The sequence below is a fragment of the Triturus cristatus genome, chromosome 3_1 (genome assembly GCF_964204655.1).
Source record: "Triturus cristatus chromosome 3_1, aTriCri1.1, whole genome shotgun sequence".
Taxonomy (NCBI): domain Eukaryota; kingdom Metazoa; phylum Chordata; class Amphibia; order Caudata; family Salamandridae; genus Triturus; species Triturus cristatus.
In genome coordinates, this window is record NC_140583.1 from 356,264,184 (window position 1) to 356,282,551 (window position 18,368).

General features: G+C 43.9%; 1 protein-coding gene across 3 annotated transcripts in view; it reads right to left on the minus strand.

Moving 5' to 3' along the window:
* The window catches only part of MYZAP (myocardial zonula adherens protein), a 476,299-nt gene that overhangs the window by 244,101 nt on the left and 213,830 nt on the right, over positions 1-18,368 (minus strand). For all 3 annotated transcript variants that reach the window (XM_085644097.1, XM_085644095.1, XM_085644096.1), the window contains exons 6-7: positions 6,343-6,456; positions 165-317 (exon numbers count right to left, since the gene is read on the minus strand). In XM_085644097.1, the coding sequence (XP_085500223.1) occupies positions 165-317; positions 6,343-6,456 (267 nt within the window). The remainder of the gene's footprint in view (positions 1-164; positions 318-6,342; positions 6,457-18,368) is intronic.

Sequence of the window (18,368 nt, forward strand, 5' to 3'; positions counted from 1 at the left end):
TTTCCCTGTCGTTAGCTCAGCTAGCAAAGGCACCAGCTTGTGGCAGCACTAATTGTAAAGGCACTAATTGTGGAATTGAGTAACCTAGGTGATAATAAAATGTCACTTGGCAGGCGCAATAAACCCAAGACCTAATTGGACAACAAAATAACTTGCTAGTATACCTTAAGCTTCAGCATTGAATTTTCCACTTGAGCAGTTTCCAGCTCTCTCTGCCTTTCATTTAATTTTTTCATGGATTCTTCATAAGAAAGTTTCAAACTTTTGATCTCATCTTTAATATCACAGTTCTCCAGTGTCACATCAACCAGTGTTTTCTAGAAGATAAGCAGATTGCAAAAATATAACCAACATGTAGACAAGTTTAAGATTATAAACAAAACTTTAAGAAGAGTCAAAGTACAGAAACAAAAGAGTCATCACATATTTTTATTTTACACACCATTGGATAGCAAATCCAGTTCTTCACACAGTGATGTAAAGAATAATTGTATTTCTATTTTCGCACAACCTGGAAATAATGACTTTGTTATATACACATTAATTTCTAATGGTGACCATAAAACAAATAGGTTCCTAGCTGCATTGCTGTCAAGACAGACGCACCCGGGGTCAGTTGTTTAACGTGTTATTATAGGTAACAATGCAATTGAACGTAATATTCTAGGCAGAAAACGGGATAACAAAGGGATTTAAATTGAAATGCCATGCGTTACAATCCATGCAGTGTACAATTAGCTGGGAAACAGTTGCACAATTGTTTAGTGGTTAATTTCATTTTGAATGTAACTTATTTAATATTTTTGTTTTACCAACTGCATCCCACAGAGAGCATAGCAGCAATGTAAGAACCTTGAGAAGACCGAAATCTAAAATTAAGGCAGGCATGGTGTTCTATAAATACTGTGATAGGTATAAATAAACTGAAAAACAGCCCAGCTCTGTCTCTAGTTGAGACAGCTAAGTGAGTGTTGCGAAATGTTCCAGAAATTCCACATTAAAGGCCTTGAGCTCATTCTCCAAGCTCAGACTTCAAGGAAATTCAATGAGACTGACAATTCGTTGTCAAGACTTGTTTTTAATAGGTTTGTGTTTAAGAATACCCCAGGCCACGTTATGAGCACGCTTAGACTGAAACGTTGCATAATTATTGGGCATTCCTCCACATGCACACTTTTTAGTGACGTTGTTATTTGTGAAGACGTTCGTTTAACTATCAATTAATAACCAAAGTATTGGCCTGATAATTCTACCCTACAGACTTGGAATCACCTCACAGGCCATGAAATGAATAATCTATAGACACAACTAAGGGCAGGGAAGCAAGAAAGCAGAAAAGAATGACAGCACAGAAAGGAGAGCAGAGAGCAATGATGTGGGGGTGCTGACCTGAGCAATTAAGAAATATAGTCAGAGGAGAAAACAGAACTAGAGTGTAAAAGAGAGCCAAAGGTTAAAGAGAGAGTCAGATGAAATAAATAAGCATTGGCATAGCCAATAAGTCTTGCCAGTGAGACTGTTGGGTTTGACAGTGCTTATTTTTTTTTTTATTAGGCGGCCACCGTGTATGCATTCGTTGATACAGCAATTTCGGAATAATTGTTTTTATGCTTTAGGAAAAATCATCCTATGATGGCCAACGTCCACGCTCAGGTGTGATTACCAACTTTGGATGATTTTTCTTAAATAATTCGAAGATGGACACCGTGTATTCAGGACTCCCATCTTGCAATGGGCCCCCCGCTAACAGAGAGAAAAATAGATAAGCAAGAACGCCATGCCATCATCAGACAGGGACTGGCCCAAACCCCACTCTTTCTATTGTTTTGCTCGCAGTAAGTATTCAGCAACAGACAGATACAGCGGCCAGTAGGCTAGACACAAAAGGTAAGCAGATCAGAATGGAGCACACTGGAGTGAGTCAGCAGAATAGAGCAAGCAGAATCGAGCGAACCAGCAGAATGGACTAAACGAGGCAGAAGAATTAAAGGACCATATTAAAGCTAGTGAGCAGAACAGATTAGGTATTCAGGATAGAGCATCCATGAAAAATACAGGGAGAGAGCAGCATAGTGAGAAATGGCAGAACAGAGTGAAATGAACGAAAAGCATGCAATGGCAAAACAGTACCTCTTAAAAATATGTGGGAGCACAAAAAGTGAGAGTAAGAAGATGCTACAGACCAAGAACACGGCAGAGAAAAGAGTGATGTGCTTTCAGAATACTTGCAGTTATTCCTTGTACCTATAAGCATTACCCCACTACACAGTTCAGTTAAACCTCAGTAAATGGCACTTGAATTCATTGTAAGGCCCACTCAGCATAATTTGATTGCATTGTCCTCAATGTGTTGGATCATAAACTCAGACAGGTACATAGAATGGTGGTGACAATTGTTTAGGAAAATCCTACCAAGGAGCAAAGAAGACCGAAATATCTACCAAGACTAAATGCAGCAGTGAAAAAATTTATTTTTAAGTGCTTCCTGCATAAAATGCCGCAGTTTGGTACCCAAACAGAAAGCTGGGAAGAGTAGTGGACATTGGCATGGGATCTTCAAAACCATAAAATTAAATGTTAGGTCAATGGAAGTATATGTGAGAGGGGTCAAGACAAGAAAATCTTTAAAGTGTTCAATTAAAGCTTAGGCTCTATTGGAACCTTAATAGTAGGACATTTCCGACCTTCTTGAACAATATTACGTAGAGCATGCAAACAAAAAAGGTACATTACATTACTGCACTGAATGCACTGTCAGAAATAAACCTTGTTTGGCCTTTTCTTTACTTTCTCCCTCACCCTTACGGCGACCCTCCTCACGGTCGGCTGCAAGCGGATCGCACACTGCTTCACCTTGATATCATGCATGTATCCCTTCAACTCGCCGATCTCTTTTCTGAAAACTTTGCCCCCACCTTGCAAAATGTCCTCCAGAGTGGCGTCCTCAACGACCATGGCCTGGTTGGGTGCATGCGGATTTATGATAATGTGAAGATCATACTGGTGGTACCGTCCCAGTATAGGTGGTCCTGACTCAGCCACATACACTTTTCCATTAACACACCTATTCATGAACATAATATCAGTTTTCATGTCCCCAATTATTTATTTATTTATTTGCAGCTCATAAAGCACATGGTTACTCCAATTCGGAGTGTACCCACGCTGGAAACCGACTGAGCCAGAGAGGGAAAGACTGGACAGAAACTACTTTTGGCCTAGTTTTTTCTGAAACAGACAAGTTTTAAGATGTTTACGGAAAGCCAATTCATAAGGCTCTAGTCTGAGATGTAGAGAGTTCCATTGTTTGGCTGCCAAGAAACTGAAGGAGGCGCCGATATAGTGTTTTCTGTTATATGTGGGGACACTGACCAATCCTGTGCCAGCCGATCTCAGGCAGCACCTAGAATGGTATTGTTGGATTATCGGGAGCAAGTATATAGGGCCTTTGTCCAGAAGTATTCTGTGAGCATAGCATAGAGTTTTAAAAGATATCCTTTCCACAATGGGGCAGTCCGGAATAACACCGAGGATTTTTTGATAATTTTTATGGTCATGAAGAATGAACCTCTGAGGGTGGAGATTTGGTTCGAGAAGGGATAGTGGGGAGTCAAGACAAGCTCCCAGATTTTTTACTTTTTGACTAGGAGTTGGGGGAAGACCCCAATTCGCTGGGCAACCAGCTCAAGGACCAAATGGATGGCTGTTTTCCTACCAATAAGATATCAGTTTTGCTGGCATTTAATCTGAGGCAGCTATGTTTCATCCAGTTTGCCAGGTCAGCTAAGCATAGCTTGAAGTCCTCTGCTGCTTGGCCATTGTCCTGGGCCAGGGTAAGGATCAGCTGCGTGTCATCCACATATGACACGGTCTGCACCCCAGCGGACGCATATATAGGTTGAAAAGAGTCAGGCTCAGCACTGATCCTTGTGGTACGCTCTGTTTCAGATGTTGAGTGGTTGAAACAAAAGATTGAAGGGTGATTTGGAAACTGCAGTCCTCAAAAAAGTTGGCTAACCAGCCCAGGGCAGAACCGCCCACCCCTGCACGGTGTAACCTATCTAATATTAAACCGAGAGAAACCGTGTCGCATGCAGCGCTCAGGTCAAGATTAGAGCTGCAGTGTGACCATCATCTGCTATTTTGCAGATAGATTCAGTTGCGAGTAACAGAGCCGACTCTGTACTAAAGGAAGGTCTAATCCAGATTGTGTCTCGTGAAAGAGATCCTTCTCTTCCACAAACTGCATAATTTGTTGATTAACAAATTTTTCAGCAATTTTTGCAAAGTAAGGCAGTAACGAAATAGGTCTGAGATTTTCAGGCAGTGCTGGGTCTAAAGTAGGCTTCTTAAATAGTGGGATTACAATGGCATGTTTCCAACTCTTTGGGAACCAAACCCGAGCGAAAAGATAAGTTTAGCAGCTCAGTGAGTACTGATGCAATGGCTTTTCTACCATTTTCTAAAATTGTCAGGAGCGAAGGATCTAGCAGGTTCCTGACTTGACTTTCAATCTCAGACTGTTGGTTTCATCCTCCCAGATAAGTCTCGGGTTAAGGAGCATGTCTGAAAAAGCTAAGGGGTACAGGCAGGGCTCATCATTCTGAAAGTCCTAGCACTCTCCGGGAAAGCGCAGTAGATATTATTAATCTGATCAAGAAAGGCTTGTGCAATCTGATTGCAGAGATCCGTTGATGCCAGAATAGACACTGCTGTGCGCTCTAAGGAAGTTATATATTTGATAATCTGGAAGAGTTCCCTAGACGAGTTTTTTGATTGGGCAATTTTTGGAGTGTAGAAATTGGCCTGAGCGCACCTAAGCTCTTTTTGATACTCTTTTAGGGCCGCAAGGTAGATAGTTTTGTGGTGCTCATCATCCTCTTTGCGCCATGTACGTTCTAGCCGTTTACATGATCTTTTAGTTACCTGACGTGCCTCAAAAAACCAGGGTGCGGAGTCATTGGTCTGCCTACTAGTAGCTGACTTACACGAGGCTAAGGTATCTAAGGCTTAGTTGATCCACCCCTTTAGTTGGCAGTGGACGGACAAGCTACAAGAGAGTGTATTTAGGTGTAAAACTGTTGGGAAGGATGTAGGGTTAATGCAGGCCTATTTACGCGAGCTGCATTTTTGGGAAGGTGTCACTGGTTAAGGGGGATCAGAGATCCCAAACGGGATCAAGTGGTGGTCTGACCAAGCTACCAGTGTGGGCGTGGCCACCATTAAAGAATGAGAGTTGGTGAATATAGGGTCCAGTAAGTGGCCCAAAGCATGAGTGGGAGCTTCAACCAGTTGAGTGAGTTAGAGGAGGCCAAGGTCTTCCATCAAGTCTTTAGCAAGAGGACAGGACTCGTTCTCTATATGGATGTTAAGGTCTCTTAGTACTATGAAGTTAGCATATCGAACTGCCTAGTCCAGAATGACATCCACTAAATATTTTACAAATGTAGCAGCTGGACCTGGGGGGTAGGGGTCGGTGGTAAATTAGAAGCCCAGCTAATGTGAGCTGCCTGTTCAGGGCTAGACTGAAAAAGGCTGCTTCAGAGCTGGCAATATTTATCGATTGCAGCTTACATTGCAGGCAGCGTTTAAAAATTGCCAGACCGCCCCCCTGTACAGGGGGCCGTCAAGCCTCAGAATGGCGTTATTAGTGGGGCCGGCGTCTAATACGTCGGGGCTGACGTTTCTGCACTAAATCTTGTAATGACTGGGAGTCACACACCCATTATAGTGTATTTCTCCCACGCCCCCCTTTTTAACAATACCAGCTACAGGATTTAATGAACGTTATGCTGCACGTAGCGAGGTATTTTTTAATCCACAGTTTCTTGATCGTTCCACTCTCACATCATTATATATCCCACACCCGAAAAAGTGCTCCCACGTCTTCGTCGGTGATGAAGCATGCCACCAAGGGACCTTTTGGTGGGTGAGGGTTATTTTTAAGAAAACTTATCGTTTTCCTTAAATGCAACAAGACTACTGGAAGGATAGTTATTATTGAAGTACGGGTGGACTTTCCGTGGATCATTTATGGATAAAACATTATGGAGCCCTAAGCGCAAACTACCCCAAATAGCACAAAAAGGGCTCAGAACACCAGTTGCAGTTGGGGGGAGGCCTCAGCAGTTACAGGGTTATAGCTGTATACTCCATGCTTATGCACTTTACTTTTACAAAACCGGAAAATGGCTAGACGTGCTCATACATATTATGCCTACCCAGACGTGCGCATACTGCCTACCCAGCTGTCATAGATAACTTTCATTACCGACATTAAATGACTCTAGTTTCACGAAGGGGTCTGTATATTCGGATTTGACAACATGACTTCCGACCCACCTGTAGATCAATTGAGGCTTCTGTCAAAGAACTATTCATTGTTCCAAAGCTGTCAAGTGCTGCGGACTGCGCCTGCGCGTGGCTCTCCAGAGTTTCCTTCTGGGCGGTGGATATCTGTACAAACAACAAAGAAGGTAAAACAATTGGTATATTCCCAAACTTTCCATGTACTTTCAGTTCTAGCTATGACTGTTTCACTGTGCACAGAAGATGGGCCTGGCATTTTGTCTCAGCAACAGATGTGTGCAAAGAAAACAATGCAAACATTAAACACAACACAATACATACATTAAAGGCCTGACTTAAACCTAGTATGTCACGAGTTCCTCGTGCAATATTTTCCATTGGACCAATTTTGAATACATTTTAAATACTGCTATATGTCAGGTTCCAAGTATACCTTCGACCAGACCACGATGGATACCTTTCATGAGTACTCGATACAAGAGCATGTAATACATGAAGTTTCGTATACATGCAAATCTCGTAAAAATCCCTGAAATTACCTGTGAATTTGTCCTCCAGGAATATAGTCTTCAGAGACCTATGTGCGTCACTAATGATCTCATTAGCCAAAGGAGGTGGATAATATAAGTGCACTAACCAGCCCATAAGCACGTGTTGCACATCAGTGCACCGAGTACAAAGGCCAACGTGTCATACTGTGAAGAGATTAGCGCTGACCAGGACACTCGAGGCTACAATTCTCGTTCTTCTGCATCAGAAAGGTCTTGTGCCAAAACTACCTACAAAAGGTTACATTTTCAAAGATCAAGGCTGTTTTTACATCAGTTCGACATTTTTACCACTATGAAAACTTCAACATTCTGTTAAAAAAACATATGCAACTCTATAATGCTCAGCAGTTACCAGATCTAACTCCGATCTCTGAGAAGACGCCGGGTCTGGTGGCTCCGTGGACCCCACAGGCCCTTGCCTCCACTGCAAGGACCGGGGTTCGACCTCATGGTCACAGGTTCAAATCCTGGTGGGTCCACTCAGCCTTTCATCCTTCTGAGGTCGATAAAATGAGTACCATTGAGTTGGGAAACAATAAACATCTGTTATTCAGCACGAAGATGCCTACGTGTGATTTACAAATACACACCTTATGTTATTCACTTCATATGTTCACGTGTCACGTGTATGGAGACGCAGCTTCTTACTTGTGGCGCTTATATTGAACACACATGCGCTCAGGGTCAACACAGCACGCCTGACAAAAGAAAATAGCTTAACTTTGTTTAATATCTTGATTTTTATACAGTGCTTTGTACCTCACTGCGGTTTCTAAACGCTGTAAATAACATGTGCTACTATTATCCAGTTTGATGGTACTCATTTCACCGATCTTTGGAAGGATTGGAGGCCAAATTTGTTTTGCAGCGATTCAAAAATTGCGAACTTGTGATCTGCAGATCAAGTCACCGACCTATTCTTCAAGGAGTTGGAAAGGCACTTCTTATTGTTAGCGTGGAATAAGCCCGGGGGGCGCGCAACATGGCCGCTGGTCTTTAATTCTCCGGAGCGGCTCTGGCCGACTCTTGAAGACAAGGCCTTTCCAGACGCCCTTTTCGCTCCTATTCCTCGGAAGGTCATGTCGGAAGATGTGTGCAGCACTTTGTCAATATCTTCGTTTTATTTTCACGCTGCATTGGCTCATTTCTTTCATGTTGCACCACACGTGTCGGTTGCCCAGGTCAAACAGGATTACTTTAGAAGAGTTATTGGCTGATCATCCAACTTCTGTAGAAGTCATTTTCTCATAATCACTCATCATCAAGCTTTTGCAGTCATCAGGAGAGTGTTCGAAACTAGGGCGGAGGATCTCTGGATGATTTGAAAAACACTATTAGAGAACTTCCCACAATGAGAGCCTTCCTGAGGGTTTGGGGATGCCTTAAAAATGACTATCTGATTACTGCTAGGCACTGTCATGGCTGAGACTTGCTGTTGCTACCTAGATACAATTTATAAGCCGCAGGGTCGAGTTCCGGGTAGTTAAGTAATTGCGGTAGCCTGCTAATGATCTACAGCGCTACAAGTCCACTACTTTGGTAGAATGTGCCAAATACAAACAAGCATTTACAATGCAATAGGTCTCGCAATTACATTATTTTGAGCTATTGGCATTGTAAATGACAGGTTTTTTTTCACTTTGTAAAAAAATTTTTAAAAATGCTCTAATGCAAAATGGCAATAGCTAACTTTTTTGTAACTGCGAAATCTATCGCATTGCATTTGTACTAGTGTGAGTTATCGGTATTGTAAATACTACAGGTCCTTTCACTAAGAGGAAGGGTACACAAGCATTTGCAATGCAACAGGTCTCGTACTTGCGAGAGTTTGAGCTATTGGCATTGTAAATGGCAAGGTCTTTTATTTATTTGTTTAAAAAACCTGCAATAATAAAAGACATTGTCATTTACAATACTAATATGTTAAAGTTTCGAAAATATGAGACCTATTGCTATGCCAATGCTTATTTTCCAATGTTCAGGGGGACAGGACTGTATAATATTCGTTGTCGTATTGCTAGATGTACAGGATTTGTATACCTAGAGGTGTGGCGTGCCAGGCGCCATCAAGCACTGTGGGCAGTGCATGCGTCATGGAGAGATGATTAGTAAACATCTGGCACAGCTATCTCACCGTTTCACTATTGCCTCAATATTGCACGTCCAGCGCGACAGGCACCTGATGGCTTCCAAGTGTGTCCCTCGAAGAACCAAGAAACCGACATGTCACCGCAGTGAACACTCAACAGCATCGACAAGGTATCTTAAGTGACTAAAATACACCGTCATTTGAGCTCTACAATGAAGATAAATTATTATAACATGGTGTAGATGCAGCAAAGCAATGTCACAGCACAAGCCCCTTAAAAGCAAACCAGATGATCACACAAAACACTGTGGGACTTTCACTGCTGCGAACACACGGCTCAAGTGATGTTTGTGTGTGCAGCGCAGAGTGCTGTGATTCAGGTCCGAGATGGGGTGCGTGTCTGTGTGTGCAGAGCTGTGTACGTGGGGTGTGTGTCTGTGTGTGCAGAGCTGTGTGCTGTGATTCAGGTCCGAGTTGGGGTGTGTGTCTGTGTGTGCAGAGCTGTGTGATGTGATTCAGGTCTAACGTGGGGTGTGTGTCTGTGTATGCAGAGCTGTGCGCTGTGATTCAGGTCTAAGGTGGGGTGCGTGTCTGTGTGTGCAGAGCTGTGTGCTGCGATTCAGGTCTGAAGTGGGGTGTGTGTCTGTGTGTGCAGAGCTGTGTGCTGTGATTCAGGTCTGAAGTGGGGTGTGTGTCTATGTGTGCAGAGCTGTGTGCTGTGATTCAGGTCTGAAGTGGGGTGTGTGTCTGTGTGTGCAGAGCTGTGTGCTGTGATTCAGGTCTGAGGTGGGGTGTGTGTCTGTGCGTGCACTGCAGAGCTGTGTGCTGTGAATCGGGTCTGAGGTGGGGTGTGTGCGCAGAGCTGTGTGTCAATCCCTGGTTTGTTTACATTCTTTGGAGCCAATCTGGTGAAACATTGTATGATCATTAAGCAAAGAAAAAGATCCCTGGAGTTAAATCTCATACACACTTATTCTAAACACATTCACCCTATGGGCACTATATTTCCTCCTTGGTTTAAAAACTATCAAACACTGTTAATCACTAACATGTCAAATAGACCCACACTGAAATGTAATGCTTACATGAATTTGTTTATTAAAAATTATTTTGTTTTCTAAAATATGTATCCATTAAAAAGTCTTCACAGCAATGAATTAATATACACAAAGACAATAACAATAAATTAAAAATCACAGTTCTTGAAATCCATTGTCTTTAGTCAAAACATATTACAACACACAAGAGTGGTGACCCAAAGAGAAGTGCAGTCAAAGTTCTAATGACACATTTCGTTTGATCCAAATGCAATACATAATTTGTAAGGAATCTTTAGTGAGAAAAATGTCTGATCTAGGATTCCCTTATTTTTTGGATTCTTTATTAACACAAGCGTTGACGCGTTTCGGTGGTATTTCGTCTGTATGGATACAGAACCACCTTCAGGACGGGAACTGTTAAGGGGTCAGTTTTTTCTACTTTGTGGCACTTGTATCCTCTAAGATGTAGGGTGTATCCTTCCATAGGGTTACTTATTGTCCTATAGTACCCAATTGCGGTCGCTTGATCTCGAGGTTTATTATTCATATATCCAATCCTTTCTGTTATAGGTCCACTTATCACCGTTTTTCCTTTTTTATATATATGTATCCGAATTCTGTAAGCCTCCCCGGTTCGGATTATGCCATTAGAAGCCTTCAAAGAATTCTTTCCTCATTATGATCATATGAGAAGGATTCGAACTGGTTAGGGAGTTTTATTCTACCCACATCCTCTTTCTGGACCCGTAGACTTTAGATATGTCTATCCGGGTACTGTATGGTTAACGCAGTCTCAATAATACGGCGTCTTTCCTTCTCGTATTCTTCTGTATGATGTCAAATATTATACAGAGATAAAATGGGTAACGGGACAGGTTGGTCGCCATTGACTGGAGCTTTTTTCCCCCAATAACAGTATAATTAGTAACCTGCGATGACTAAAAATGCAGCCGTTCAGGATTCACGTCCAGTGTCATAGGTCTTCATCCCCTCCAAAGTACTAAAGAAATATATCTCTTCAGTATAGGTCTTGGATTTGATCTCTCCCCCACCCACCCATCCATCCTCACTCACAAACACAACTGAAAGAGCATGGCACAAACTAGCTCGCCCATACATATTTGTCATCACCGATGTTTGCACAACAGTCTGAGGTTCGAGCCTCAGCGTCTAATCAATATCCTGTGGATTGGGCAAATCACCCAATATCTCCCTGTGCCTACCAAATGAAAATGCGAGATCTATTGCATTTCTAATGCTTGTTAAAAGTAGAACTCACCACAAATGTGGACAGCTCGGTTTCTGCTCCAGCTTGCCTCAAAAGCACTTCTGATTTGCTGTAAATACTGGGGCCTTAAGGCAGCTGCAGGAGCCTGTCCGCGCCTGCCCTGGGGATTCTCAGACTCAGAGGGTTAGGTGCGAGAAGGCAGAAAAATAAACGGTAAAAACTACCATTTACGTTTCTGCCTTCTCGAATTGCGAGAAAGCAGAAGTGCCGCTGTGCCTGGTTGGGGGCGGGAGGGTGGGCGGTCCTGCTCGAGGGCAGGGGGGAGTGGCTTACCCACTGTTGTGGGTACTGACTGTTTGGTCGGCCCTGGAGCCGACCAAACAGTCAGTACCCACAACAGAGGGTAAGCCACTCCGCCCTTGCCCTCGAGCAGGACCGCCCACTCTCCCTTTTTCTCTACGCAGAGAAAATGTCCCAGCTGGGGCGCTCGCCTGCTGCGCCTACCAGGCTTGTGATTGGCTTGAGTTGAGCTGCGTTGCGTAGGGGAGGGAGGCTGCCTCCTGGCCGATTCCTGCAGCAGGAATACGCAAACCCACCACTACAGCGTGGCCGGCCTGGAACAGAGGCACTCAGGTACGTACTTTTTTTTTGTTGATTTTTGTATTCCCCACCCGCGACTCTCCCTCCCTCGAGCATGCTGGCCGCCACTGTGCACATTGGTCTGTTGCCTGAATGTTTTAGGTTCACCCTGCACAAATAACACCTACGTACATAAAGTTGCCTTTAAATCCTAATCTGTTTTGGGATGTTACTGAATTAATAAGCTTACAAGCACGCTGTTTGCTTTTACAGGGCAAAGCAGCTGCAGCAGCACTATTAATGCCATATTTGTAAATGTAGACCCGGGCATGCAGACTGCGGCAACGCCTGTCCTCCGAGAAGGCCTCTGCTGGTTTACATCACATCGAGGCCTCACATCTAGGCCGCAAACTCCAGACAAAAGCCCCCGGGCCCCTACTGTTGCGGTTTCTCGTGTGAATTCACTTCGAACAGCTGGCCGGGACAAGCAATTCGAAATGTGACTTTTGGGCAGGCGGCCATCGGGAAACCATACTCCCTCACCCCACTTCATTGACACTGCAGGGCGATTGTTTGAGCCCTGAATCCTCTGACGCTCACTGTATATTTTTAGGACGAGACTTCACTATGCGTGCCAGCTGGGGAAACCTGTGTGGGCAAAAGCACATGATTTTTGGTTTCTCAGCTGACATGCAGGGGTCCGTGAGAGCTGCCGGCCCGGGCAGAGCCACGTGGCCACATTTAAAGACACTTTTCCAGTTCGGTACAAAGCATCTGTAGGGGGATTTCAAAATCTAATTTGGAGCCAGAGGACTTTCCAAAAGACCATTGATGAATCCTGAGCGTAAGACCTCATGAAAGGCAGTTGTAGAAATGGGGTCTAACACGGTACCGCATTACCTCAGCGCTAAGAAGGGTGAAAACTGGACGCAAGGGAAACGTTATCTCCGTGGCCCTGCCAGGGGCTGCTGCTGGCGCCCTCTTGCCATCTCCCGGAGCACATTGACATGTGGTAGCACTAGCAGCTTTTCTAGTGCTGGTCTCATCACGAAGCGCGCAATGAATCGATGCCCTCTTCTGGCGCCCTTGACACGCGTTAATGTGGCTTTCTAGGATCTGAAGAACGTGCACACTCGGCGTGCTGTGGGGACACACCGTCTTTGAGCACCGCCTTGAAATGCATTCCTTACTGTGCATTTCATGGCTGCAGAGCTCTGGCACAGTGCCGTGGCGCTGGCCAAAATCACACAGCGAGGAGAAAGCAAGTCTGCCTGGCAGTGACACGAGAATAACTTCTTGAATAGCGCCGATTACTGCAGCCTTGTGGGTTTGAGGCACAGCGCACAAAAAACTGTTATCATTACCCAGACACTAAAGAAACTCGTTTGGGGATACCATCATGTGTCTAATGAGTAATGGGTGGGCCTTTTCCCGATGTTTTTCTTTAATAACCTATATTTTGCACAAAGTGAAGTTGCAAGTTTCAAAACCTGGGTTTTCCAGTTTTTCCTTAAGTACATGCACTTTTAATCACTGTACAGCCCAGGACACTGCTTTCTTGATAGAGCGTCTACCAGCGTATGCTTACACTGATGGTGTTTGCTATCAAAGGAGGCACCACTGCACCAGATAACCGGAACGAGGCCTGCAGCTCCTGCCACGTGAGACACAAAATAAGACACAAAATATGACTCCATCAGATTTTGATCACGGCCACCTGAGTTACTACTGACTCTGTCCCAGTGGCATAGTGAGGGTCCTAATGCGAACAGGGATAAGGGGCTCCACCACCCCAGTTGGTATTGAAAAATCACATATAATTGGGCAACACTGCAGTGGCCACAGTGACACTGCACCTGCTACACAATTGACAGCTATTCGCCCTGCTCTGTCTAGCTCTCCGGAGACACAGGCATACCATGACTGACTCTTCCCCAGCCCTATCACCCTGTAAAAGGCTTGCCATCGACTATTCGCAATAAGGGAAGTCCGCTTCCAGTGCCTACCTACTGGGCCTGTCAGGAGCCCTCATTCTCTGTTTCCCACCAGTCTGTAGCCGCATTGCTTTTACATTCAATTTAATAAAATTTTTATATAGCGCTTTTAAGCCACTTCTGCCATTTTGAAGTTCTGTAATTATCAAGCTGTACTATTAAACTGGTTGTTAAAGTAGCGCTTCTCGGCTTTCAGGAGGTCAGGGTTGTGTTTAAGGTGATCAGACTGCATATGTGATACAATTTAAAACGTGGAGGTGGGCAGTGGTGACTTATTATGACTAAGTCGTGTTGTAGGGTGCTATGTTCCATGGGCTTTCCTGGGGATTGCTGAAGCATGGGGGTTCTACTGTAGTCTGTTACCAGGCAATGTCAGGCCTAGACAGGCTGTAATAAATTAAACCTATTGAGTGCAGTGCAACGAAGGGTGAGTGATGTCTGTGTGAGTGCAGATTGAGCAGTGTGCCTGTGTGAGTCCAGGGTGAGTGATGTGGATGGGTGAATGCAGGCTTATTGATGTGTCAGGAAAGGGTGAGTAATGGGTCTATGAGTGCAGGGTGAGTAGTGTGCCTATGTGAATGCAGGGAGAGTGATGTATCTGTGCAAGTGCAAAGAGACTTGTCTGGCTACTCCCAGAGATGTGTTTGCCAAGCCACCTCTTTCTCAAATTTGCTTGAGAATGCACCATTTGCACACTCTTTTTTCAAAATTTTCTCAGGGAGAATACCTCCCGAACCCCCCAGAGGTGGTCCAGGCTCGCTCGCTACGCTCGCTCGCCACAGAGCGGTATTTACGCCTCAATTACATCATAACACATCCCCTCCCAACAAATGTATAACTTATAATCCTGAGTCTTAAAGTATAACGAAAACATCTTAAATACTATAGGTAGTTAATATGGTGAGTATGTTATACAAGACACATTCTTATCCTTCACTAATATTTACACATATAATCTTTGAACTTTATAGGTTCTGTGATTCTCCTTCCCATTCTTCCCAATCTCATTTTTATTCCAGCAACCGGAATAGGACATTAGCTATCATTCTGTAGGTTTTCCTCCACAGATTCCATTCCTCCACATTCACCTCCCTTCCTTGGCTCACATCACCATCCAACAACGGAAGCAATCTTCAGAAAACTTACTGTGAACTACTTAAGCAGATTGATAAAGGTGGTTATATCAACAAAATCGCCTCAAAGCACACCGTGGTTCGTGTGGAGTTGCAGATGTCAGGTACACTAGAAATGTTTCTAGTGTAGCGCTATAAACAACTGACACCAATCTCATAGCAATTTGTATGGATTTGCCAGATGTCAATTTAACTCGAAGCACCGGTGTGCTCTTTCTTCCTAAGTACCAGTTCTGTAGAAATGAATTACGGATGCAATTACACTTCATCTGCTTGATCTGAGGCCACTTCAGTCTTCCCATGTCGTTTGTACACTGGAACGCTGTTTATCAAGCAAAAACACCCCTGTTCACCATTCAAAGTGACCGCGTACTAAAACGCAGTCTTGCGTTTCAATGTGTATTTAGAATCCCTTCAAGATGGCCACTAACTTCGTGGGGCGTGGCACAGCACAAAGCTTTCCTCTTCTGGTGATGGCTGTGCGAGGACCGCGTGCGGTAGCACTGGCCAGAACGAATCAACTGCTTTAGTAAGTAATATATTTTGACAAGTTCTTTACTTGATATCAACACTGAACACGGAGAAACGCACTCTTGGAAAAAATTGGTACTGACCGTAAAACTGTGGTCAGCAGGTAGTAGTAGCGCAAATTCTGTTTACTGTGGCACCTGGCAGAATGTTAGGTCCATAACGATGGGTTCTGGTGCTGAGGCCTCTAGCAGTTCGTTGCCAAAAACTGTAGTAATGCTGCTTACACACAAGTTCTTTATTATATGTAAAGGCCACAGCTGTAAGCACACAGAACAGGCTCCTCTCTCCAGCTCCTCACAGCCTTAATGCCTGGTATTCTAAATGACATCATAATGCCCAAAACAAACTATGACATGTGCAGTTAAGGACGGGCACAGGGGACAATAAGTTAATAAATGCATACTAACAATTTACATCACAAAAATTGCACCTAACAATGCTCACTAGTAAAGATTGTGGAGTTGTCTTTACAGTATAGACGTGTAAAAGTGTGTGATACTGGGCAGCTCCTACACTATGGAGAGTACGATTGTGTGCATGAGGAGGTTTGTTTACGAAATCATTTGTGCAGAGGCTTTTGTTGGTTTGTCTTGGTGCATACTTTCTAGGAGGAATGCACTTCAAGTGTCTTATGAGTGCCGTGTTTGTAGGTACGTTTTCTTGTTTGTGGCACACACTTGAAACTGTTGTGCCTCTAGGTGCTATAGGCACTTCAATGTTTGAATTTGAAGCATGTGAAATGCGCTTGATTGAGAGCACTAGAGATTAAGGGTGGCAGTGTTTCACCCCAAGGTTTCTGCTGTAAATGCCCACTTTTGTGAGTGTCTTGATTTTGCAAGTCTCTACGCTGATTGCAGTGGTGCACGGAGTTGTTGATTTTTCAGTATTTTGACTGACGCTGTCAAGGTTTGAAGTTGTGATACATCCTGATGTGGTGAGTGTTATTTGAATGACTGGTCTTCTGTGACTCTACAGTTCAATTATTCTGATGATGGGATAATTTATTTTTAATTTCAGGAGTATTTTATTGTGCAATTTTCATAAACAGGGAAAAAGGAACAATAATATAACACATGGGTCACATTTTGAGATGCCCAAGCCTGACACAAAGAGCTCTGGCGGACTAGTTGGGATCGGAAGGTCTAATACATAGAACAAAGTCCAGGTACTAGGTGACAAATGAGGGCAAAATAACATATGGTATATTTACAAACCCATAAGAATTACAGGATGAGGTATAATAATTTAGTAGAGATAAAATAAAGAAAAAAGAAGCGCTAGTAGGATTATTTTGAGTGCTGAATTATTTCTGGGTGTTGCGAATGCTCTGACTGGCCTGGTTGTAAAACTCACCTGCCCACTATTTTAGTAGCAGTTTTGTGATGTTGTAGACATCGACATTGGTGAGCTTAAAGGCCTTTTTGCTAACTTTCTTTTTTTTTATCAATCCGTCGAGATACTGTTTGAACGAATGCAACCACTGCAGAGGTCCTTGTGTAAACCAAACTTCTCACTCGGCCTCTCATCTTTCCAAAATTAAACTAATGAGCACGATGAATCTGAAGTCCGGCAAGAATACCCTCAGCCATTGAAGCTCATGTCCCGCTTTAGTCTGCTGTACATAATGCAAACATCTCCCCCGACCCCCATCTATAACTGTGCTCTGGTGTTTTGTAGCTAGGTTTGTATTATATAGGTCACATAAGTGCACAGGCCTGCCATTAGCGCCTAGAAACTATGCCGTTTGAAGGGATAGCTACATAAATAGTGGCGGCTGGCAGGGAATGAGCCGAGGGGGTGAACAAAAAAGAAAAGAAAAGCACTCGTCTTTTCCCTGCCGCCGCCTCACTTTTGTCGCTTCGCTTCCTGGCAATCCCAGAACCAGGAAACACCCAGGCTACCTCCCCAAAGCCAATCACAACGCTGCAATGCTGCTTTGTGATTGGTCTGAGTGCTGTGGTTCGGCGCTCAGACTGGGAATGGGAGCCTGGGCATTTTCCTCGCCAGGCTGTGTAATGCAGCCTGGTGAGGAACATGAAATGTGGGTATGACTGGCCACGCGAAGGCGGACAGCCAAGCAGTCATGCCCACTTAGTGTATGCACACCCCCCCTCCCCCTGTGTTCACCAGTCTCACCCCTCCCTAACCCATCCCTGGCAGTAGCAAAGAAAAATAAAATGAGAATAACAAAGTTATCTTTTTTTTTTTTTTGCCCTGAGCGCAGTGGAGGACGCTCCTCCGCCTTAGCGGAGGAGCCGCCCCTGTTCATAAATGAGCCAAAGGGTATGTTAGAAGTTCCGCTTCCTGCATCACCATCCTGTAAATATACCAACACTACCTCCTGTTTTAATTTCTACCCTTCCGGTTGGTCTCACCTTGACGACCTCCAGGGTCACTGGAATTTACATCTGGGAGGACCAAATTGGGCACCAGGGTTGACTGAATTGTGCAGCACGTTTTGTGATCGTATTACTTTACAGTTTTGTAATTGTCACACATGGTAATACTGTCTAGGCAAATATGTCACCAGATTATTACCAGTTTAACAAGCACATATAGCAATAAACAATAGAAAGATGATCAGTCAACTTGCGAAGGGGGTTGCTCTGCACAAGAAAACACGTTGCCACATTTTTTGTAACTTTTGATCTGTTTGATTATTTGCTTTTTATATATGCAAAACTGTACATCAACTCTGAAGAATGAAATTATATCAATACAATTTCACCACCCTGAGCCGTTTTTTAGTGACTCACACGAGCCAAGGATTATGTTTTATTCTCATATTCAGAGCTTTGTTTTTCTAAATCACTGTTCTCAGGTTGGCAACTCTAACTCATTAGTTGAGCCAAACCACACAAAGCCGATAGCAGTCATCTGGTCTCTGCACCTATCATTTGCAACATCTTTTTCA